General features: G+C 39.6%; 1 protein-coding gene across 2 annotated transcripts in view; it reads left to right on the top strand.

Annotated features, from left to right (window-relative positions):
• Positions 1 to 4,269: 4,269 nt before the first annotated feature.
• Positions 4,270 to 24,744, top strand: part of VIPR2 (vasoactive intestinal peptide receptor 2) — a 55,094-nt gene continuing 34,619 nt past the window's right edge. The window contains exons 1-3 of one of the 2 annotated variants that reach the window (XM_065050482.1): positions 4,270 to 4,564; positions 7,600 to 7,702; positions 22,087 to 22,194. In XM_065050482.1, coding sequence (XP_064906554.1) covers positions 4,514 to 4,564; positions 7,600 to 7,702; positions 22,087 to 22,194 — 262 coding nt within the window. In that variant the 5' untranslated portion in view covers positions 4,270 to 4,513. Of the gene's footprint in view, positions 4,565 to 5,645; positions 5,680 to 7,599; positions 7,703 to 22,086; positions 22,195 to 24,744 lie in introns of those variants that run through there. The other variant, XM_005498558.4, reaches the window with a different exon arrangement.

Genomic DNA, 24,744 nt, shown 5'->3' with positions numbered 1-24,744 from the left:
ATCTTCATGTCCAGTAAAAGATGCAAAAATCACTGATCAAACCTGTAGTAAATCATAGCTAAACTGATGTTAGCCAAGTATTTTCTATTATGTCAAACACCCAAATTATTTATTTTATATTTAATTTATAAATTGAAAAGATCAGGTTCTACTTCATAAATACACATGAATGTAACAGAATACTTATTAATTTAATGTATTCTACAAGTATTAATGGAAGGACCTGCCTATAAGAGAAATATGAAAAATAGAATACCCTAGCCAAGAAATTGGAAAGGCTTATTGTTCTGAAAGGACTTACTGAAACTACAAAAGACTTTGGAAGTCTTATAAAATTGAGGGAGAGAGGACAAAATTGCATACTTTCACACGAAGTATTATGGACTACACTCTGTGTCTTTGGTGAACAATGTCCTGTGTCGTATCCTGATGGAAGACTTCACAGTTACAGACATCTCCTTAATCAAGCCATTTAAAAGCTGCAGATAAAAATACATTGGTGAGTTTCTTTTGTTCATTCAGCGAATCTGCATTTCACCTTCTTCTCTCTCTGCAGCTACTACAATATCTGGTGCAGCAGGGTCAACTGTTGGACAGAAGCAACACTGTGCTGTTTCTCCCAGGGTGGTGTCGTAGCCCGATGTGCCCTGGAACCTGTCCAAGGTCTGAATTCCCATTGTCATGAGCCGAACACACATCGTTTGCCCCACTCAGGCCTGGCGCCTTCTTTGTCATGCTTCCATCTGATCACTGAAAGAGGCTCAATAAGATCATCTACATTAATAGTTTAATGTTTAAATTTTGGGGAACTTTAATCTTCTCCAACATCAAAGGTCCAAACAGCATATAAAGTTGCAATTCCTTTCTTCTTGGAAACCCTCTCTGACGTCTTTTTCCACAGCTGATAAAATCTTTCCAGAAGTATTTGGACTGCAGTGAAAAAAAAAAAAAAAAAGCAGCCTTACAAAGTGCAGGATGACAGTAGAGAGTGCCTTTGGGAGATTGAGGAATATCTGGTAAAGACCTAGTGTCTTTGTTGAGTGTGAAGACTTAGGAAGAGCATCCTTTTTGCAATGAGACTTAGAACAGTGCTTGGCGTAAAGTGAAAGCAAAAAATCTCTCTGTGGTCTCGAAAGCAGGACTGAAAACATATGAAATAGCTTGAGCAGCTCAAGAGATAGCCTCCCTTGAAAGTGGCACATTGTCCGAGATGGCTAGTACACATGCTTTAAGTGAAATCCTTTTAAGTTTCAGGTATTTCTGGCAAGTGTATGTTATGCATTGTGTAAACAATAATTGTTAGATGATTGAACAAAAGAAAATCTCCTTTTAAACAATGAAAGCAATGGGGTTTTAGTCTTTATACATGACAAGAACATGATTTGTGGATAGAATACAAATTGTCAAAACATCTTGAACTGCACAAACAATTTAAATAAGGATTCAGCTCAAAGGGGATTGATGTCATTGCTTCAGTATGCAAAGCTGTCAGCTTCTTCTCCATTGGCCTGACGAAAATCACATCAGCTACTTATTGCCAACATTGTGTATCAAAGGCCTCGGAAGAGACAGCTGGCCAGGCAGGAGGTACTTGTTACTTGTAACTCTGATGGCACACACGTTTCTTTGGTAGGCAGACTCTTCCAACTGCTGGAACTGGAGCAAACCTTCTGGCTCCTGCATGTGCCGTGGGACCAGAGAGCTTGGAGTCCCTCGGCACTGCTTGTCACTAGGGCCATTACCTGCCACTGAACTTTCCATTTCCACTTTTATTGCTGCCCTCTCTATAGCACCCAGGCTCTGCTGATTCAAAATCATATCTGTCGTGAGAGGGGATGAATTTCTCTCTGTGTTTGGATGCCATCTTTGTCCTCCATGTCTGTGTAGTCCTTCTGTACCACATGGATACCTCCACAAAATCTCTCTCTTTGTTCTTTCATTTGAATTTGACAGGCCCTTCTTGGAAATGGCATCAAATCTACACTGACTGTCTAAATTCGTATGACTCCTTGGTTCCTTCATAACCCTGTCTGTTCTTCACTGCATAAGAGTATCAGCCTCATTTGTATATATCTCTATATAACAGCAGCTGTTTTAGTTCCACTCTTGTTCTTTTTTTCCTCTCTACATCTATTGTCACAGGGTTCTGAACTGTGCTATGTTTAAGCAAAATGAAACATGTTTTCTGGGCTTCATCCTTCAATAATTTTTTTTGGGGGGGTAACGGGGGTGGAAGCACTTAGCTATACCTAAACAAAAATATTACTGTTTGATGCATCTCTTTTATCTGGTGTCAAAGACTCACTGAGATATAACTGATGATTTTTCTTTTCACCTAAAAATGCTGATTCATTGAAAACAAAACATCACAAAAAACTGACTCTGGACAATCTGACAAAACAAATACAAGTTTCAGAACTTCTATGCCAGTTGTGGGATATGTGGCCTGCCTACTAACCAAGGTATCTGTTTCTGTCATTCCACAGAAGGAATAATGATGACAGTTCCCAAGACTGTTTCTACACAGAATGTTAACACTAATTTGTTAATTGGTTTCCCAGGCTACTCAGCTTCAACAGCTTAATGAATCATTTGCTCGAGGAATCAAGCACTGGGTTTTGGTGTCTGGCAACTCGTGTGTCCTCAGCTGCTGGGGCAGCCAGGCTGGTGGACAGTGTGCCCAACAGCTCCTCCGCAAAGCCACTGCTGTTGAGTCTGCTGCTGAAGTACTTGAAGAGCCTTGACATGTACAAATTTCACTCATGAGGGTGCCTGGGTTTAAAAACTGGTTTCTTAACAGGATGGCAGTCATCACAAAGTGCAAGAAATAACTTCTAATGAGAGAGAAAACAGATATTTCCAAAGCCTTGCAACATCAGATTTGTGTAAAACAGAAGATTAGAGAAATGTTTTTGAGATTGTTATTCTGGAAAAACCTATAGCTCTCGAGAAATTGCTAAGAGCACCCTCAGATTGCTTGTGTCAATAACCAGGACCCAGAAGACGAGCCTTGGACATCAGTCTCAGGAGTCAGGGGGGTTGCACTGTGCAGTTCTCCATTTCCAAGAAGTTTGACCTGAGAGTCTGGTTGGACTCTGGGAATCCCAGAATTAGAGGCACAACCAGGTTCTTCCACAACCCAGCTGTTTCAGAAGTAGGTGCAATTTGGCATTTCGGTCCACCTATCACATACAAATCAAAGTAAATCCAAAAGGATACTGTTTTCTGTTACACTGAAAATATTTTCAATCGTATCCCATCCTACAGGAAGTTTTTCTCTCTCCATTAATGTTTCCCTCTGGTCTCAGTATGTAGGTTTTAACACTGCCCATTATGGTTTGTGGTATTTCTTTTTGATGATACCACAGAGGTTATAATCAAGTCTTTCTTCTCAATATATGTTTTTTTCCAAATCCATCCAGAAAATGAAAATTCTCTTCAGCTTTTTTTTTTGTGGAAGTGTACTTCTTTGCTTATAGCTGATTATTTTGGCTGGCATAAGGCTATTTAGGAGTCCTATGTTGCCCACTCAGTTCCTTTTAACACATACTACTTAAATTACAGCACATATAGGACAGTGGAAAGACAATTCTAATTTATTCTCATCCTCAGCTAAAAGCCAGTATATAATCTCTGTTTTTTCTACAACAAAAGGCATGGGCTAACATAAATGTCAATTATATATTTTATATGCCTTGTGAGGGAAACCCCAAGATCTATGCCTGGTAAACTGCCAGGCAATAATATAGGGTTGCCTTAAACTGTTCATCCTGTACTGAGACCTCAAAAAAAAAAACAGCTTGGAGGGAAGAAAACTTTTGTAATACATTTGCTGATCTGCCCAGGGAGAAGGCTGACCCTGCTAGGGATCACTTCACTTACATCTGTGAGGGAGTTTCTGTCTGTGTCTAGCTTGGGGGAAAAACGTGCTCGATTATCTTAATGGTTTCACGGGCAAAAAGCATCCCGGCATCAGTCCGGGCACCCAGGCCTCTCTGAATGTGTGTGCAGGAGAAGAGGGGACTTATCCAGCACCTGGGGACGGGCCGAGCGGGGTAAACCCTTCCCAAAACCCGGCACCAGCCCGGGATGACGGAGAAGCACCTGAGGATGGCCAAGAGGCGTCCCAGCTGAGGGGAACGTCTCGCACCTCTTATGGAGGGACCAACCGCGGCAGGGAGAGGGAGGAGGAGAAAAGGAAGCGGAGGAGAGGGGCTGAGGAGAAGCGGGAGAGAAAGGAGCCGGGGGCTAGAGGAGGAGCTGAGCGCAGAGAGGCGGCGGGCAGGGAGCTGACGGCCGCCGGAGCGGGAGGCGGCCGGGGGCAGGTGCGGGAGCCGCCTACAGCCGCAGGGCGGCGGCCGCCCGCGGGGCGGGGGGCTCAGCTCGGCTCGGCGCCCCGGCAGCGGCCCCCGGGCCGAATGGTGCCGCGGCGGGACCCGGCTCCTGCTCGCCGCCTTCGGAAGGCGCCCGCGGAGCGGCGCGGGGCAGCGGAGCCCGCCGGCTCTCGGCTGGCATGAAGAACCTGCCGATCCTCCTCCTCTCCGTCTGCTGGAGCTTGGGGCGGGTAAGTCACCCCGCGCTCACCCGCGGCGGAACGGTAAAACTCGCCCCTCCAGATCGCGGACGGGGTGACCCCTGCGGCGGTGCCTGTGCGGTACCCGGCGGGCTGGCGGTTCCCTTACAGCTTCCCCTCTCCCCGAAGCGCAGGGCTCAGCCGCAGCAGGTGCGGAGACTTCGGCCCCGCCGCACTTCGGGAGCGAGTGAGTCCCGCCGGTCGCGCTCATCGGGTGTCCCCGGTAAGCGGGGATGTCGCAGGGAGGGGGCTTCTGCCCCCGGTGGAATTCCCTGCCCATCGGCGCTCTCCGGGGCCGCTCAGGCAGCGGCGGGCCGGTCGGAGGCGCAGGTGGCGGGGCGCTGCCCTGCAGCCCCGGGCACTCCTCGGGGGCCGGGAAGGCTCCGCCCCGGCAGGGCAGCGCGGACCGGGCCCGGTCCCCATGCCGGTCGTCATTCCCGGTCCCCGTTCGCGGCAGAGCGGGGCTGGCACCGTTTGTCGCCGAGTCACTTGTTCCCCGCTGTTTTTCCCGGCAACCGGTGGCCACTAGTTTGCTAAGAGTTTTCACAGAGCGCTGTCCTGGTACCGTCTGGAGGGTCGTTAGCAATCATAATATGGTGATTAAAACCCCGAGTGTTTAATTTGTCGTTAACACGTGCAACCAGGTAACAATGTACAAAGCATTCAGACTATTAAAGACTTCAAATTTAGGGCATCTGCTTTTAACATCTTTATATTTTTAAGCATTTCTTCAGTTGTTTGTCAGAATCTATAATGTCGTTAGAAACGTTATTTATGAAAAAAAAAAAAAAAACACAAAACCCGCCCTCTAAATTTTTCCGTATTTTGTTACCATAAATCTAAAATACTGGATGATGTTTGCCGTAAGTCGGGAAACAATGCTGAGGGTAAACATAAGCTGCTTGTCAGAAGTGTATTTCCAGTCAAACTGCTGTTCTGGATGCCTTAAAAATTGTTAAGTCACTAAAAACACAAGAGTCCTCAGCTGGATTGCCAGCTGTGTACCTTTAAAATGTGCAACACAGCACACGGTTCTGTATTCGGTGGTTACAAAGGATAACCTGACCCTGGTAAAGCAGGGGGATGAGCACCAGCCCTGAAAAGTGGTGAGTGCCCTCAAAATCCATTTTGGGGTTCTTGATGTGTTTTGGGATGTGGTCAGTGCCACGTAGTCTTGAACTGTGAATCTCTTTAACTCAGTGAAGTACATCTGAATAAAACTGATGTATATATTAGGACATAGTATATTACAGTTTGGTATGCAGCCCAGGTTTGAAAAAGTAATGTTGTGTTAGCTTTTGCTACTAACAAATTTATGTTCTCAAAGTAACCTTTGCTATTGCATCACTGATACTGAGGAACTTGCATTTCTTTTTTAAGTATGAGAGAGAAAAGTCACTTATTTTGCAGGTTTCTTAATTGCGGTAGCTGCTTTAATTTACTTCTGATCTAGTTAACATTTCTGCTTCTGTACTTATAATATGTTTTGATGAGTAGGAGATCTACTCTCAGCGAATGTTTGCAATGAGAAAGAGAAAAGAAAAAAAATCTATGATGTGAAAGGAAAATGCAATTAAAAACATTAGATATACATGTGACTTTATTTTACATGGAAGCAATTGGGAATGTAGATAATACACAAGAAAACACAGATATTTTCAGTATAATGCTGCAGTTTCTATTGTAAGTGCTAAAAAACCTGATTTATGTTAAGGTTCTGTACAAATTTTTCAATAGTCAATATAGAGAAAAGATGGAGAAAAGGAAACAAAGTTCTGATGTCGTAGACGGTGAAATGAGACATTTGGAGAAGAGACAGGTTTTCGTGAGTTTTCATAACAGCTCCTGCTGTTACTCTTATGGCTGTTACACTCTATTTTTAAAAGCTGTGCAAATGGCTTACCCACAAGGAGACTGAAGAATAACTAGTTTCTCCATCCTCACTCTGGGTCCTGAGTTCATGGTCACAGCTTAATTTATTATTACATTTTTTTTTTAAGTGTCTCATCAATCAGATACTATTACCAGCTTCTACTATTAAAAGTCTCCTAGAAAAAGTAAGAGAATTAAAAAGGATTGGGGAGAAGCTTGGAGAGAGACTGCACTTTTCTTGGTACTACAAGTGTGAGGATGACTGAAGTACAGCGTAGTCACATTCTGTTTCATTATTATGTTATTTCATTTGAGCTAATCTCACTGTCCCTTCATCTCCAGTGGCATTTCCTCTTTTTCCATTGTCACCTCCTACAGTCATTTATCCTGTGCTGACTCTTGTGGTCTCTGCATGTTTCTCTCTTAGATTCTGTCTGCCCCTGTGAATCCAGCTGACTTCAGTACAACTTCTTAGTTCTCTCCCCAGTGCTGCTGCATCACTATCTCTTCCCATGGACATAAATAACCCTTTCTGAAAACCAAGGAACTGGGGGCAGGGCTATAAATGAGTAAAGGCAATAGTGCATTTTTAAATGAGTGGGTTTTTTTTCCTCTGTAGCATTTGCTTGAATCAAATAATCATGCTCTGGGGCCTTTGGGAGTCAAAATACACATGGCGAGGAGAAAGGGAAGAAAAGCAAAATTTACCATGTCAAAGAGAATGCGGTTTGATCAGTTTTAATGTTCAGTGATTTGTATGAAACTTTCACCTTCCTAATTTACTACAAAAGCAAAAAATGTGAATGTGCTTACTTTCCTGCTTCAGTTTAACTTGCAGTTTTTCTCAAGGAAAAAGTGGCATGAAACAATATTGCAGAGTGCACCAGAAAGTTAAACATTTTCTTGTAAATGACAATTGGCCTTGAAATGCTACAGAAAGGAGCCGGTGAATGCTCTAGTAGATTATTTCAATATTTTGTTTTGAAAAGTCAATGTGTGAGAAGCTAAAATGGGCAATGACTGTGTCTGTAAAATGCCTAGCACGTACTTGGGCAAAACCAGTGCCAGGTAAAGTCATGGATTTCATTATTGGTAGTTGCATCCTTCATAAATTCATGTTTCAAGACCCTGGCCTGTTTGTTAAATTGACACAGGTGAATGGTGTCCATCCAGAATGCAGATTTCAGCTGGAGATTCACAAGGAGGAAGCAAGGTGCATGGAACTTCTAAAGAATGCAAAGCCAGTGGACTACAAAGGTAAGAAAAGAGAAGCTGTAATGCAGACACACTGGAGTATTCGAGATCTTCTCCCTTTACCTTCTTTGCTGTTGCAGTTTAAGTTGCTGTATTTGTCTGTACTGTGCTTATAGTTTTATGGCTTTTAGCATTTATGCAGATTTTGCGTTAAAGGTACAGCTGCAGCAAGCATGCTGGGACAGCTGTGCCAGGCAATGGACACGCACTGCGTGGGGTGCTGCATGGGACCAAATGCATTCTCCTGCTCTCAGCTGTTGCTGCTGGTGTTTTCTGACTGGCAGAGAAGCTGCAGGCTGGTGATGCCAGGATCAGCAGTAAGAACAAGTCTGAGGAAAACCCGAAAGTCTCGGAACAGAGCATCTCTCTAGCTGTGGCTGAAAGTAAAGTACTAGTGGCAGGAATGACCTCTGGGTTTCCCAGGCAGTTGTTTCAGACAGAAGATCAGATTCACAATAGCCTACTATGCAGTCATGCAAAGGAAAAGCTGGATAGTAGTGTTACATTCAAAAAAACCTAAATTCTATCTGTTACTTTATTATTCTTATTTTGTCTTTACATAGAAAGATACATATATAGGTACAGATATCACCAATTGTAATCTAATAGAACAAAGAAGGAAGAGGATGTGTTGCTTATTATTTTTTAACTTTAGATTTGACATTTCCTTGCTCTATTTCCCCATGAGTAGAACATAAGATTATGAAAAAATGACATTTTTCTTGTAAGTTGGAATTGCTGATAAAGCCATTTGTTCAGCAAGCAAAATGCAAAGGTGATAGATACATTCAGACAGCCAAATGAAAAGCAAATCTGTAACATTAAAGTAGCTAGGGCAAACTTGCCATAGTTTTTTGTCTTTATAGGTAAATCGGAAGTGTGTATTACTTTTTATTATGACAAAAGTATTTAAAATTAATTATCGTAAGGTTTTATGATTAATTGTCTTTTGTAAACTGTATGCCAGAACTTGTGAGCAGAAAACGTGAAAAGGTAAAAGTGCTCCTTGAAGAGCTTAATTTACATGTGCTACCTGCCCAGCACTTCTCTGGTAACATGAAGGGAAGGATGGGCTTTCAGTGAGACTTGGGAAAAGGGGAAAGAAATTTTAGATCTAAAGGCAACTGAACACTTTGCAGGTCAAAATTCAATTTTGATTTTTACTAAGTAATGACACGTCTAAAACTAATCATTAATTTTCTATTGCTAAATGATCTTCAAGTATCTGGAAGCATTTAATTTCACATTAGTTCTACAAAGCCATAAACATCATTGTTGTCCTGCCTTTTGACATGGTAGTCCAGCCGTGTATCATCTCGGGAAAAACTGGGCTCCTTGGAATACGACAGCTCTTGCAGTGCAGTTTTTTTACTTTGGCTGAACTAAGTAATACATAGTGTATTTGGGTTTTTCTTTCCACGTTCAGTCCTTTTTGAATGCACTGTGAAGATGGATATGATACTTCAGGGACCTGCCATGTGCAGTGCCTTCTGAGCATAAACACATGGGTCCCAACTGATGACACTCTCTCCACCTCTCTTCTTGATTTGAATGTCTAACTCCTTCAGTACATACTCTAGTATCAATTTGTATACAACAAAATATTTCAAAGGATCACCAACAGTTTGTATTTTATTATAAATTTTCCTTTTGTTTGATCCAGATCAGTAAATAGAAAAATTATAATAGTGGAGAATGATTTACACAGATATGTTTTCCAAGGAAAATCTTACTAGTGTCAAGCCAGAGAGATGAGAACTAGGACAGCCTAATGAATTAAATATTGAATAAATAAATTCAGTATTAGCTATTATACAGTTTTGAAAGTCAAGCTTTCTTTGAGATCCTCTTTTGTGACCCAGACGCTGGGCTGCTCCAAGGGTATCCTTGTGATGAACACCAGTCTTATTTTAGGGAAAGAAAGAAGTTTTCTGTCAGTATTTTATTCACAGCTCTTTTCACTGGAAGAGGGCTGCCTCCTGAAGGCAAACTGCTGTGTAAGAACGTCATGTCTTGGAAGGAGACAGTATATCTGATGGTGTTGATTCAGCCCTGCAGGTAGTGACAAAACAGCAGGGGAAGGACTTATACATTTAATTGAATGCCTAACTGAAACTAGGGGAATATTCCATTTTCTAGGAGACTGAAATAAAGGCCCTGTGGTAATGAATCCTTAAAAACTATATGTTTAATGTTATAGGAGAATTTATCCCGTGCTTCGTGTTATAGATAACTTTACCAAGAACCTGTGCAGAAGAGCCCATGTTAAATATATGGATTTGCATTTCCAGAAATATCCATTCTCTATGTGTCCTTATTTTCCTAATAAACTCTCTGTATTCATACAAAGATGTAAGGAGTATTTTGAACAGAGACTTGCAGATTGTTACAGTGATAGTCTGACTGCTGATAAAGAATTACTAATGAAAATTGGCAAGTTGGAACTAAGCCAAGTCCCAGCTCCACACCTAAAACTTGCAGTACACTTGAAATATAATTCATTACAATAAATTCACAAAACCTCTTTCACTTTTTTTTTTTTGAATGGGACAATAATACAGCCCTTGTCATGCTTTTCTAATGTAGTATTTGCTACCTGTCTCACAAAAGCTATAATGAAATTTAGTGGAAGATCCTGACTAGAATCTGGAAATAAAGTTTCACTGAGATTTTCCACAAGAGGTTTGGGTCTCTATTATAAAAATCAGGGGGATTTTTTTCATGAACTTCTTGGGCACCCGAGAAGCCTTCACATCTCTATGAAGCAGGCTATAGAATTTGGCTGACTGGCATGCACTGCTACTGAATTTTGGAGGATCCAAATTTTATGGAACAGGCCTTTTCTCTTTTGGCCTAGATGGCAGTTAGGTACGGAATACCTTATCTAATGCTTCTCAGCTCCCAGTCAGGGAGACATAAAGCAAAGATTTAAAGGCGATTGTGCTTGGTTTGTTTGTTTGTTTTACATAACAAACTGATGTTGTAGTCATCTTACCTGAGCTGCCTTAAAATATGAGCTCAAGAATTTCACCGGGTAATTTTTGTAGTGCACCTCAAATCATTGGCTATGAAGTCTATAGAGGACTTGTTTACTTCGTGGCTTAATAAAACAATAGTGAGTTTTGGAAAGGAAACATTGTATACATACTGTGTAAATATCCTCTGAACAACACTAAGAGTATATTAAAACCACAGGACCCAGTTTGTCTAAATTCTGCTCATTTGCCAACGTGAAACTGTTAGACATCCAGGCCTCCTGCTTTGTACCCGTTGTGGGATGTTCAGGCATTGGCACATACTCTTTAATCAATTAGGAGAATTACACTTCAATTAAGGAAGAAAGTAATTCATCAGGGATCTATGGCAGTGTCTTCCTCTCTGTAGTGCTCTCCAGCAAATCTAGTTGTTTATTTTATGAAGGCTGCATTAGCTTCCATCTGTATACATCTGTTTTCTTCTTTCCTCCTATAATTTGATACCCAAGGTATGGACGCACCTTGGCTGGAAGACTAGGAGAGGATTTTTTTTTTTCATTCTCATTTTTGGAGTGCAGATTAATTGCATTTTAAGTCGCTCATAATGGCTACAGATTTTGAGGTCCGTATGGGAAAACACTAATTTATCTTTTACCTACTACCTGTGGCTTGGCTTCTTAAAAAAGTAGAAAGCTCCCAATAGAAAACTTCAAACTGCAAATTTCTGTCTTTATTTAGTATTTAGAATTTTGCCTTATAAAGCAATTGATTCATTTTTGTTCACCTTTAAATGACAAGTGAAATCTTACAGCCATAAATGTTAAAACTCAATCAGCAAACCTTTTGACAGGGTTCTACATCAAAAAGTTCTGAAAAGATCTTGTTATGAAAAAATGAAGCCTGGGGTTTGGTGTTATGTTTTGTTTTCTTTTTCATTTTGGACACAGTGGCTGTACAATTAAATGAGTCTTTTAAGCTTTTGTTTTCCAAAACGTGTTTTTGTGAGACCCATATGCCAGACAACATTTTTAATTTTACTTATGGCATCTTAACTTTGAGAAAGGGATGTAGACAGGAAGAGAAATGGCTTTGGAAAGAATTTCATAAACCTCTCAAAGAGAGGCTTCATAATGCAGCCAGTAATGGGAAGTTAAAACAGACAGGTCTACCAAAATGACACACTCACTTATTCATAAATTTAAAGCAAGATATCACTATGTAATCTGATCTCCCAAATTGCATCGCCAGTAGAATTTCACTTGGTGATTCCAGCACTGAGCTCGTGAAGTTGTGGATGAACCAGGGCGCATCCTGAAAGCTCTTTAGAATGTTGGGATGAATATTCAAATATTGGACCCATGGCAAGTTGTCAAAAATTTAGTTTATCCAAGCAACCTCTGTTGTTAAGGTTATTTGTCCAGTAAGAAAGGTGCCTATTTTGCATTCCAAACTCACCCCCCCCCAAGCACATATGTCTGCATTGCTCAAAAGAAGGACTGACTATGAGCATAACTAAGCCCATCTGATGATCACTGTTTATTCTGCATTGGAAAACAGTAAGAGACTTACATAAAGAGAAATAATGCTGTTCTTTTGCTGTGTGAAAAGGAATCTCCTCAAGGTTCCCCTGTTCTTACTCTTCCCAACCTCATTAAGGTCGTCCATCAGTTAGGGGTGGGGTGGGTGTTTGTTTTGTTTGTTTGTTTCCAGCTATTTTCCCTGTAAAATGAGTCAGTATTGCAGACTGTAGTGTTTCTAGAGTTAACCAAGGTAGCATTAAAGACAGAATTAAATGAAAGAGTGGGATCATGGAACTTTCATGCAGCACCAGTAGCTCTTGGCAGGAGAATTTTAGCTTTCTTGAATCTCTATGCTGCTGCTTTTCTAGCTGTAGTACAGACCTGCTACTACTTTTTGGTTCACATATTTTATTTTTTTTTAATCAGGGCAGCTAAAGGAGCTGCTTTGAATGTTTGTCTACTTTGGATTTCATTAATTGAACTGTGATCATTAATGACACCACATAAAAGTGATCGTCCTTATGGTGTTGACAATGCCTGGGCTTTGTGGAAGCTATACTTAATTATTGAGGGCAGAAGAGAGGCAGAGCTGGCTCATCTTTTGAGGAGGCTGGGTGATAGGTGAGAAAGAACCTTGAATGAAAGGAGTTGCCTACTGAAAAATAACCAACAGGAAATAAGCGATGAAGGCCAAGAAAATGTCCTGATCAGCCGCATTCAGAAATCTTAAATAATAAAGGTTACTAAGAGTGACAATAACAAACCTTTTTGGAAAGAAGAAAGGCAACTTGTGGCCACAGATACATTCCACAATTTGAAAGTCTGAAGTACATCCCCCCCATCCCCCAACTTAAATAGAAATTCAGCAGTAGACATTAATAAATGACATTTGGAGCCCTGAAAAGGGAAAGTGCATAGCCGTGAGTGAATTTATTGTGTTTTTCAGAAGATTCTGGAAGAAATACTGCTCCAGATAGTTTTGCGCTTGAGTCGTGATAAGGCAGCTGTGGCCATGGCAGTCTGCTCTCCGTGACATCCAAAGTTCAAATACCACGAGGAAGCAATCTTGAATACCAACACAGTAAAGAAGCTCCAGCTAATACAACAAATAACATGTGGGTTAGATGTAATCCAAACGAACAGAAATATATGGTCCAAATACTTTACAGAGATTTTAGTATTTTGTGGTGGGGTTTATATGAACAGGAGATTGCTATTTTAAAATATTTTTGGAAGAATGTACAGCATGCCTAAATTGGGGCAACACGAAGATGAAGGTACCTCTTACGGCTTTGACTATGCATCCATTAATATCTTTCCAGCATAGCAGTAAATGGTGTTCTTAAGATAAGATTAAAGTACTGTCCAGTCATACAAAAATAAATGCTGCTGTCTCCAAAGAACATTTTGAGCAATTGGAAAGCAGGATTTACATGGTAGAAAAATTGGAGCGAAATGTGTTTTCTTTTTCAGAGGTTTTTTTTTCAAAGTTTTTAGCTGGCAATTCCATATTTCCTTATAGTACCTTTAAAATATGTAAATTACATTTACAACTAAAGTTGGCTTATGGATTTTTGATTCTCTGATGGGAAACTGTTCTTCGGAAAGGAAATAAGGCATTTCTTCTGAAATGTTTCATTTGATGAAAATTCAGTAATCCCCTAGAAATCTCAGCAACAGTACTTTTGCCATACCTGGTAATAGGACTGGCTTTTGAAAACCTATAAACTGTGAACGTTTTATGTTAATATGAGATAAACTCTACTGGTTTCGTCATTCTGTTTAACTAGTTAAATCTGATGCGTAATGTAGACTTCCACAATTCAGCTTGCTCTGTATGAGTAGCTTTTTTTAACCAGTAATTTTTAAAAGTTTACATTCGCATTTCCTCAGTGTTTCTGAATGATCAGAGCCTGTATGCGCTCTGTACAATTTCACAACAGCGCTTTAGTTCAACACAGGTATGTTGGAGCTGCCTCTTGACTGTTGGGACACGGGACAGCTGGTAAGGGGCCAGGATCCGGCTCAGGGCAGGGGGACAAGGTGGGACACAGCCCTGAGGTGGCTGGACAGGGTCATAATGGTAGGTCAGGCCCCCAGATACAGACCCAGGCCCTGCTGTGAGGAACCTGAAGTCAGGTGCACCCTCAGCATTGCTGGAGGCCCAGGCTGGAGCTTGACCGGACCCCTGGCAGGGGCATGAGGCTGATCAGGGCCATTAAAGGTCTATTAGTGCTTGCAGGGCCCTGACGAGAGCAGACAGCAAATAACTTCAGCAAAGCAGCTTGTAGCAGGAGTATTTTTGCTATTGTCTTCTTCTTATCACCGCTTTAAGTAGTTCTGCTGTGTGCTTTGCTAGCTCACTATTTCTCTCACACCTTCTTTTCTGCTTAATTGTGTGAAAACACAAAAAGAATATCCATCCATATATGTTCATAAATTCTCATGCAGCCTAAGTCGCATGCAGGGATGTTCAGACCTACAGTCTAGAAAACACTGCCCGTAAGAGGCGAGATTGCTTCTGCTTTGTCAAGTTAAGTACAAAAATCAAAACGTTTCCCTGCTTGAAAAATAAACCCTGGACTAGCTGACAACTTTCTGGTTGATTTTCGTAGCACTTTCTCTTTGTTTCATGTATCGTGCATACCTAGACAGCTTAAAAAATGCTAAACCTCTCTGTTAATTGGCAATGTTAAAAATCCAAATGCATAGTGCCACCTAGTGGCTAATATATGCATAAACATATATATAAACAAAACTTGCCAGTGCAAACTCAATGGTACACATTTTTCTAGATGGAGAAGCAAACGTGGCTAAGCAAATTTGTTGTTCAAAGACTGGATCTCAGATAGCAGGATGAGAAATGTGGTGGCAATACTTATGTAAGCTGAAAAAAAAGAGAAAATGTAGTTTATATTCTGTTCCATTTCCTTTCATTACGGAGTATCTGCAAATGCATCACCAGCATCAAAGACCAAACATTAAAATAAAATCAGTAATCTCATTGAGACTAAGAATAGCATTTGCAATATCATCTGGAGGAGCAGGAGGGAAGAGCAATAGAGGAGTGAGGCACCATGGCCACACTTTTGAGTCAGTCATTGTGCAAAGGTTTTCTGTGAAGATTGATTGTTTCTTTGGGGATGCTCTGAATGGCACACCAGAAAAATAAATTATGCATACAAAGAGACTGAGAAGAGATTTTTATGTGTAGGGTGAAGGGGAGTTCTTCTAGACACCACAGAAACAGAGATGAAGAATGTTGTGGTTTTGCTGTTGTTGTTTTGGTTTTGTTTTGTTTGTTTTCTTGGGGTTTTGTGTGTGTGTTTTGGTTCTGTTTTTCTCTTTTTTTCTTTGCTAGCTTTATTAATAGCTACAGAAGGAGATAAATAGTAGTAGAAATGCACAGGAAAAGCTGGGGAGCTAAGACTGATCAGGAGCTGGACTGGTTTTATGTGTCTACATATGAGGGTGAAAGGACAAAACCATTCAAGGCTTTGAGAGAATCTATTGAAGCTGGATACAGAGACTAAATCTATGGATGAACATAAAAATATATAAATATACTTTAAAATAATTTGAGATACTTCAACTAATTTAAAATATGTTATAAAGAAAATTACAGATGTGAAAATAAACACTGGAGCAATTTAAGTTTTATTTAAAATGTGGGATATTTTCTACAGTATTATTGGTAGAATTGTTACTAAAACCAAAACTTAAAACCTCATTAAAGCTACAAATAAATATGTTTTGTATCTTAATTGATTAATATCCTTTGGACATAGTAGGAAACATATTTATATATGCAGGAGATCAGTAAAACTTCCAGAGAATAAGAGTGTACATAAAGATTTTATGAAGTGTGGCAGTGATGAATGGCAGTCCAGAAATCCTAACACTGAATGCATGAATGGCTGGACAGAAGTAGCAGACAGTGAGTAGAGAGAAGAATATCAAGCTTGATCAAGCTAGGTACTCTATGTGCAGAAAGAGACACATTTAACATAGCACTTATCACACCTTCGTTATTCAACAGTATAGGTATTTATAGCCCTGTAGGCTGCTCTATAGTCATTGGGGAGAAACAGGCAATTATTGAGAGCAATTAATCTGGTCTGTTTTCATTTGGTTTAGGATGAAGTGAATTGTGTTCTGTCACGCTCTGACAACATTGCATACACCATTGTTGTTATAAAAGGATACTATGGTGGACAGTGAGCAATATCTACTTAAAAGGTCTGTGAAACTCATCAAGGTTTCCAGCTGTTCCACATCTTGAACTTCCAAGATCAGTGGGAAGTTAATGGATAGCTTTAGTTGTGCACAATCAAGCTCGTGCTCTACAATAGAGATATGTTTTTGGGATGGAAGAGGCAAATTGATTCAAACGGAGTAAGAATGGACTTGTTAATTGTATCCCACCTCTGCATAAGGGTGTGTTTTGCTGAGAGAATAAAAAGATAGATGGTTGCAATGTTGTCAAAAATCTGTAGTAACAGGAGGAGGAAGAAGAAACGTGTGAGCTGAAAGCCCAGAAAAGTACATGTTGTTTAACAGTTGTACTTCTAACAGCCTCTAGCAGGGCACCAGTAGCATCACCATTCCAGCATCCAGCCCTAGACCAGTTTTCAGAAGCACACGGTAGTTATTCAGTGGCTATAAATGCCTCCAGGAACTTTCAGCAGTTTTCTCAGCTTTCAGGTACCATAATAAATAAGCTGGGAAATACACATAAATTGAGGCTTATTGTTCTTCTTGAAATAACAGCCTCACAAGTTTCACCGATGCATCTGAATGTAGTCTAGATGTAAGAAGTACATCTTTTATGTTATTTCATCTATTTGATTTAAGGAGTCTGAAAAAGTATTATTCTCTCCTTTGCCATAGATGCCTGTAAAGTCCCAAAATACTGAGGAAAGACTGAGGTAAAAAATACATTCCTCAGAAAACATTAGTGACTTGTAATGTTTTAAATTTAAAGAACTTGTATACTGATTTCCTTCCGGCAAGGTAGCTTCAAGTTCTGATACAAATTGCGTTGATTAAGTTTATTGGGAATAGGACTTGGACCTCTGTTTTTTTTGTATAGTATTTCATATAAATGAAGCTTGAATAAGAGTTTCAAGGTTTTTTTGTGGAAACAGTACTAATGGAGCTCCGAAGTCCATGTTGTTCAGCTGCCTGTTTAGCAAAACCTTAACCCAGTCCATAAAGCTGTGTAGCAAAAATTTATAAAGGCCTCTGAATTGTTTGCAGATTACAGTAGCAAATCCACCATTTTACAGAGAGTATACTGAACAAAAGGGAAAATTTGTGAAAGTCATCAGCTTTTATGGGTGTGCATGAACACTTTCATGACTCATCTCAGCTCTCACTTGTTAGTGGAAGTCGGGATGAACTAAAAAGGTCTGAAGTCGCACAAGATGTTAATTATTCTTGTGTACTCCAGGGCTTGTTTATGCTGGCTCAGGCAGTACATCCATCAAAGCCAAAAGAGTTGCATTTTGTCACTGTAGTTGAGCTTGCTGGCAGATGAAGAAAATAGTTTCTTTGTCTTTCTTGCATGTCACGTTGTTGATGTTGCTTCTGGCTTAAAATCAATTGGGAAGAAGCATGACCTGAATTGACTGAATTAAATATTATTTTACTTTGAATAAGCCCTGATATTGCATCATGGAGATGTAGGACTTGATTTTAATCCAGTCCTGCAACTCAAGAAGCGCCTAACCGTGTTTAAGGTCCATTGACTTCAAAGGATATGAAGGTGATTTGCTCAGATGTAGACTTCTTGAATTATATTTGCACGGCAAAGTCAACATCACCTCAGAGATATCGTTACTAAGGCTAAAAGAAAAGCCACAAGTGCTGGAGGGAGTAGAAGGTAGTCAGGTAAAGGAGAATATACATACAACTCATCCGAGTTAATTCTTAAAGAAATGTATGAACACACTCGTGGCAGAGTGCAAAGCCCCCTCTCTCCCCCTCCCTCCTTCAGTATGGAAGGAGTGGGCACATCTCCCTCTCTCTCTGCTACTTGAGGCTAACAGCTTCTTTTGTTTGGCCCCAGAGCACCCTGGCCAGGGCCATTAGGAGAAGGCAGTGCCGAGGCGCCAGTGAGCCGCTGGGCACCTGTGGCCAGTGTGGGGGATGCTTGGAGGCTTCAGGGGCACCCACAGCCAGTGTGGGGGTGCAGAGAAGCTTCTAGAATGCCTACAGTCAGATCTGATCAGCCAGTATAAAAATGGGATTCTCATCGAGACTCCGCCCTTTGTCGCGGGTCTCTCGGAGCACGAGCAAGATGCTGCCGCCGAGAGCCCCCCCGGGATGGAGACTTCGCTTGCCTTGCCACCACGTCTGTGAGTAAAACTTCTCGCAGGATTGTGAGTGTATTTATACTTTTTGTGCACATATGCACGTGTAACTTTTCGTGCTCCATATGAGCGCGTGTAAAATTAATCCTCGCAGAATCGCGGGTGTATTTTCCTCCCGTGCTTCCACATAAGCACGTGTAATATTCCGTGCACATTTGCACGTGTAAGTAAATTAACCCTCGTAGGATTGCGAGTGTATTATAAATTTACCCTCGCGGAATCGCGAGTGTACACTTCCCGTACTCACTACGAGTACGTGTATCTCTTTGAAAATAATCCCGCACCGTATTCAGGCAAGTGTGTACTTCTCCGGGACTCAGGGCTGGCTCCGGCATTGTTTTGAGTGAAGCCACGTGCATGCACACTGTGGACCGCCTGTTGTATTAGTTGCTGCCCCTTAATAAATTTCCTCAACTGATATCCGTACCTTTATTTAAGTCACTTCGGAGTATTAAACCCTGTTTCTCACCGGTTTAATAAAAGTTGTCTTGGACCCTGTTGTCCCTTAAACTAACATCGGGGTACCTCCGTGACACCACTGTAGGGACAGATACACTAGAAAGGATAAAGACTACCTCATCATCAGGAAAAAAAGGAATTATCATGGAGTTCAAAGAGTATTACATTGAGTCATTTGCTAAAAACACCCATTCAAGAGTTAGGGACGAGAAACCTGGAAAGAGTGAATTGTCAGTGGGAACAGGAACTTTTCAGTCAGCTGTGGGATACAGATAAAAAGAATCCCACTCTCACAGTTCCTAGTCATAAGTAAATCTCCCTTACCCTAAGGTAAGGCTAAAAGAAGAAATACGATATATTAGTCTAGGAGTCAGAGCTACTAAAGGTACAAAAAAGAATTAGTTCTCTTCAGGTAACTGGAGGATGTGACAAGCTGAGGTTAGTCACAGAGTTTTAAGCAAATAAGGGTGAGATTGATTAAAGACAGGTACCTACAGTCTAAATTCTGCAACTGAATCAACAACTTCAGGCTCTTCTTGGCAGAAATAAATGATTTTTAGGATGAAATTCTTTGAACCCATTTTAGGTTTTTACTTTAGAAATACATTATTTAAACATGAGTCAGCAGTGCGCCTTTACAGAGGTGAGTTTTAGCCATATAGTGTGCTACATGAGCAAACTGGCCGATCAAGAGAAGCAGTTCTCTGTCTCACTTTGGCTCTTGTGAGACTGCATCTCAGCAGAATACTGTGTCCCGTTTGGGGCTCCTGTGTACAGGAAAGCCATTCACAGACTCAGCAGAGAGCACGAGATGGCACAGCAATATGTAGCGTACAATGATTGACTGAAAGCTGGGTTTGTCCAGCTTGGAGAAGAGTGATCTGATTTCTCTCTTCATTTACCTAATGAGCTTACAGAGAAGCTGAAGACAAACTCTTCTCAGATGTGAACAGAAAAAGAGAAAAGAAAAAAAAAAAGGAAACAAACAAACAAAAACCCAAACCCAAAACAAAACAAAACCAACAGCAACCAAAAAAACCCACAACAAGAAGTACTGTAAACAACCTGCCGTAAGGGACTCCTAATGAGATATGTGACGAAATTCTTCATGCGGGAAGTTGTGTGTGTGCAGGTTGCCCAGAAAGGTTGGGATAGATTGGAGATTTGGAATCTCCAGATCTCTTTGGAGAATTTTGGTGCTTGACTGGGAAAGGCATTGAAGCGAGAATGGGTGAGCGTATGAGGTAATGAACAGTAATACATTTGTTGCATCCCTCTTTGGAGGTTGATACAGCATACAAGGCAGTGGAGATTAAAGCATTATATATTATATAAGCATTATATATATTATATAAGCATTATATTATATATTATTATTATTATATATAATATATTATATATTATATAAGCATTATATATATTATATAAGCATTATATATTATATTATCTACGCACACAAATAAATTTTGTGAAGTGTTTCCGTTAGTAATCCCATATTTCCTGCATCATCTTTCTGAATATAGAACAGATGCTGCATTTAGAGCTGTATAATCCAAAGGGGAGTGAAGAAAGACCCAGTCCCCATGAACAAGTGACACCTTTGGAGAATAGCAGTTCCTTGGGAAACTTTGTAAAGATGACTCTACGGAACTGGTGTCCAAATGCTGAATTTAGCCCATAATCCTCCTCTCATCTTCTTTTTTAATCTCCAGCCTCTATTCTTGGTACAGTATGGAGGCTCCCTCCTGACTGTCATGCTTAGATGTCTTCCAAAGGAAAGCCAGGCCCACGGGAACATCATGCCCGAGGTGCAGCTGGGACATACCCCCAGCGTGAATCCAGCTGCCGATTCTGTGACACACTCTTGGGTTCCCTGGTTTACATGTACTTTGAAAGGAATTTAAACTTTGAAAGTAGGATGCTAGATACTTTATGTCAACACAGGTTGTCCAAGTTTCATCTCACTAAGATGGTTTAATGCAGATACAGAACTTTAGAATGTTCATTTTTCAGCTTCATTTAACTCAGGTGGCTTGATTTTGGGCATGACCTCACTAGCACGGAGTAAATGAATAGTGAATTGCTAATACTATAACTATTCCAAAGAATAGTGTTATACATGGATGTGAGTAGTTCCTAATCCAAGTTTCATGTTCTCTACTGAAGGAAACAACCTATCCCTTATACTTTCTAATAATCTTATGGAGGTGATACTGGTAGGTTAAAAGTTTTGTTTCTCCCTTTAGCATTTATTACAAATTTAAATTGTCAGATGTCAGTTGCCTTATTGGAAGCCATAAATGCCGGGAGTCAGAAGTTTGCACATATTTTTGTTTTGTTTTTTGTTTTGTTTTTTTTTTGAGAGAACTTGAACTCAGATAGTATGAGTAACGTTTCCTTACTCCTTTGTATTCATAAAGCTTCATAAGGCTTATACTCAGAAACCTTCGTAACTCTTCACTTCTCTTAGAAGGCCTGCATTATGCATTCACCTTTAAACAAATAGAGAGTGCTTGATCCGAGTGCCTGTACCAAACTACAGGAAGATTTATGCTCATTCACAAGACATTGCTTTGGAGCCACATTTATAGAGACATCACATGGACAAGACTGAAACAAATAGTTATTATGTACTAGTAACATGTTGTTACTAGCACTACTATAAAAAAGCCTATAACATTTTATGACCTCTCCCTTCCTGAAATATACAGAAACATTCTTTTTTCAAATCTCTGTTATTCAGTTTAGGATACATGATTTTATTAGTCTATGCTCATTGTTCCAAAAAATTCTATCGTCATGATGTGCTCTCATTGTATTTGTGATGCTGAGTCCCATGAACTACTTTTACTTTTAAAAATATTTTCTCATTTGATCTTTTCTTAGCATAATCCCATCAAAATGACATAGTTTTAAGGAGGCATTTTGCAAACAGTGTATTAACTGACCTAAAAATAAGCTGGTTCCAAAGCTTCCACCATGTCTTTATAGGGTAAATGCTGTAGAGCGATTTGGACCAGACTGAGCTTTCAAGTCTGTTACTGCTGGTTTTGTTTCAGGATGTGTTGGAGTTTGGGACAACATCACCTGTTGGCGTCCTGCAAAGATTGGAGAGACTGTCACTGTTCCTTGTCCAAAAGTATTTAGCCTTTTTTCTGGCAAACCAGGTATTTCATTTTAATGTGTATTTTTGATGGCTTCGTATTTCATAACATAATATGCTGTTTTTTTCAGTAGTATGGTTTTTATTTTCTTTTAAAATAGTTAAAATTCTTAATAGATTCTTAACAGAGCTGTTCATGATACATAATGAAAAGACCAAATCATTGCCTTTGTGGTCCATATAGTATTATTTGAGTCAGATACTAAATATATATGCTGATATAGTGACATTCATCAAGGTTGAAGACATTGCTTGCTCTTTTCGACCAATGTATGGTAATTATTAAGGCAGCTGAGCCTGAATGACATCTTTAACAGTTGCCAGAAGGTCACATGTATATTGTTCCTTCTGTACTCAGGAGGGGAGCTCTGCCTTGCCTTCATGAGAATAATGAGCCAAAATTAACACATAATACCTAAACATTATCACTGTTTCAATTTAAGGTAGTTATTATAAAAGCTTTTACTCTGCTTTTTATAGGAACTTGGAAAGAGCTCACTGGTGTCTCAGACTGCTGAAGCATTTAACTGTTTTAAGTCTTCTGCACCATCTTGTCAATATATCATTTTGTACTTTGTCTTGTTAGTGGGGTTTTAAAAATAGAAGACGTACACATAGCATTTCACATATGTATCTCAGAATGAAACGCAGTATGAAAAATCTTATCCCCCTTGCTCAGGTGGGAAACCTTTGTCATGGAGAGCTGGTGAAAGATGTAAAATTTATCAGAGTGTTTCAATTCTGCTTTTGAGGTCTCTGTGGAGAGCTTTATAATAATATTACTTTTAAAATAGAGGCTAACTTGGGGTATGACTAAAATACCTTTATTCTCAAAACTGTTGATTAAATCTTGTTCCAGTAAAAAATAGATAACTAAAACAATATACAGATGAGCAAAGGTTTTCATTCCTGGAGCTGGTGAATCTTGATTAGTTTATCATGGATAGTCTAAACAGTTTATAAAGGGGAAAGTATGAGTAATCTTCACTAAATCTTGTGAAATCTATAAAAGTATTCAAATGACTCAAACAAAGATATTACAGTCTTGTCACAGACAAGGCAAACTAATAAATATCAAAATTTCAAAATCTGATTTAAAACACACCAATTATGTCTATTTGCCAAAAGCTAGAGCATACATGCTCTCTCTGGAGTGGGGATGTTTGATATTCAACAACTGCTAATATTGTATGTTAAAATAACTTTTTAACTTTCCTATCAAACAACTACAAGAAATATTTAAGCTTGAAAACTTCACAATGCATTACAACTCCATCTCACTTGGGCATGGCATTGCCAAGACTGAAAGATGACTTCCCTTTTCTAGTTTCCCATATGCAGCTTTTTAATAGCTACCTGTTTATTTCTTGCTTGTGAAACTAACAGGTTGGGATTTTGTTCAATTAAGAGGATTTTTTAAATCTTGTCTTTCTATAATTTAGAGAAGGAAGACAGAAAAACATACTGCATGGTTGATTCAATTAAGATCTAACTGGGTATCTCAGCACCTTTATAATTCAATTGTGCTCAGAAACATATAATTTATTTAATCCATACACAGAACATTTCAAATTAATTTGATTATTATGACAGGAAATTATGAAAATATTTTTAAATGAGAAATATAACTATTTTTATTTAGCCACATTTGTGAGACGTGTGGGGGTTTTTTTCCTTCTTTTTAATTGAACTATTCTAAATCATAAGTAGGATTTTAAATACTGACAATTCTTTAAATGATTTCTTACTTGAAATTGTGATTTTAAAAAAGAAGTTGTCTTCTCATCTTTACAACTTTTCTAGAACTGGCTCCTAATTTCTACTGTGATGGTCAAGGTTATAGTTTAAGCGTACCACATAATTCTTTCTCTATTGAATATTAGTAACTTTATATTAAGTTACTTTTTACTGTAAAAGTGATCATATTATTCTATAATGTTTTTCATTTATTGTACATGACAATGTAAGTATATAAGTATCAGAAAGTTATTCTGTGAATTTTTTATTCAATGTATGTGTCAAGTTAAAGGTTTTAAATGAGGTTGCCATCTGAAATATTTAAGTGCATGGAATGATGGTGTAGAAATAAACAGTGTCTTCCATAGAATATTCCCTAACTGTCTTTAAGTTAGAAGGTCTTACAGTACTTACAGTCCAAAATATTTCAGCATCTTGAGTACATAGAGTCTTTTTCTTGTAAAACTGGCTTTGACATAGTTTGTGGTTCTGTTAACACTTCGCTCTGCTCTGCAGAGTCAGAGAATCTTGATGTACTTTTAAAGAGAAGACTCTTCACAGTGTATAAATGTCTATGCCAAATGGCAGAAGTGTTCCTGTTGTTTGTGGAAACACTGTGGTTTGAGGTCAAGGCCTTGCTGTAAGCTACAAAGACTTGGTTGTTGGTCGGTCAGCCATTTGTAGGGTATTTACGACTTTACACTAAAGACTTTATACAAAGAAGAAATTCCAGTAACCAATCGGCAAGATAAAATCACAAAAGCTTTAGTTTGGAGTATATATAAACACTTTTGGTTATTCGTGGGCAAAGTTGATC

The sequence above is a fragment of the Columba livia genome, chromosome 2 (assembly GCF_036013475.1).
Source record: "Columba livia isolate bColLiv1 breed racing homer chromosome 2, bColLiv1.pat.W.v2, whole genome shotgun sequence".
In the NCBI taxonomy this organism is placed as follows: Eukaryota; Metazoa; Chordata; class Aves; order Columbiformes; family Columbidae; genus Columba; species Columba livia.
Note: the sequence above shows the minus strand (reverse complement) of the source record. Positions and strands in the feature narration are given on the sequence as shown.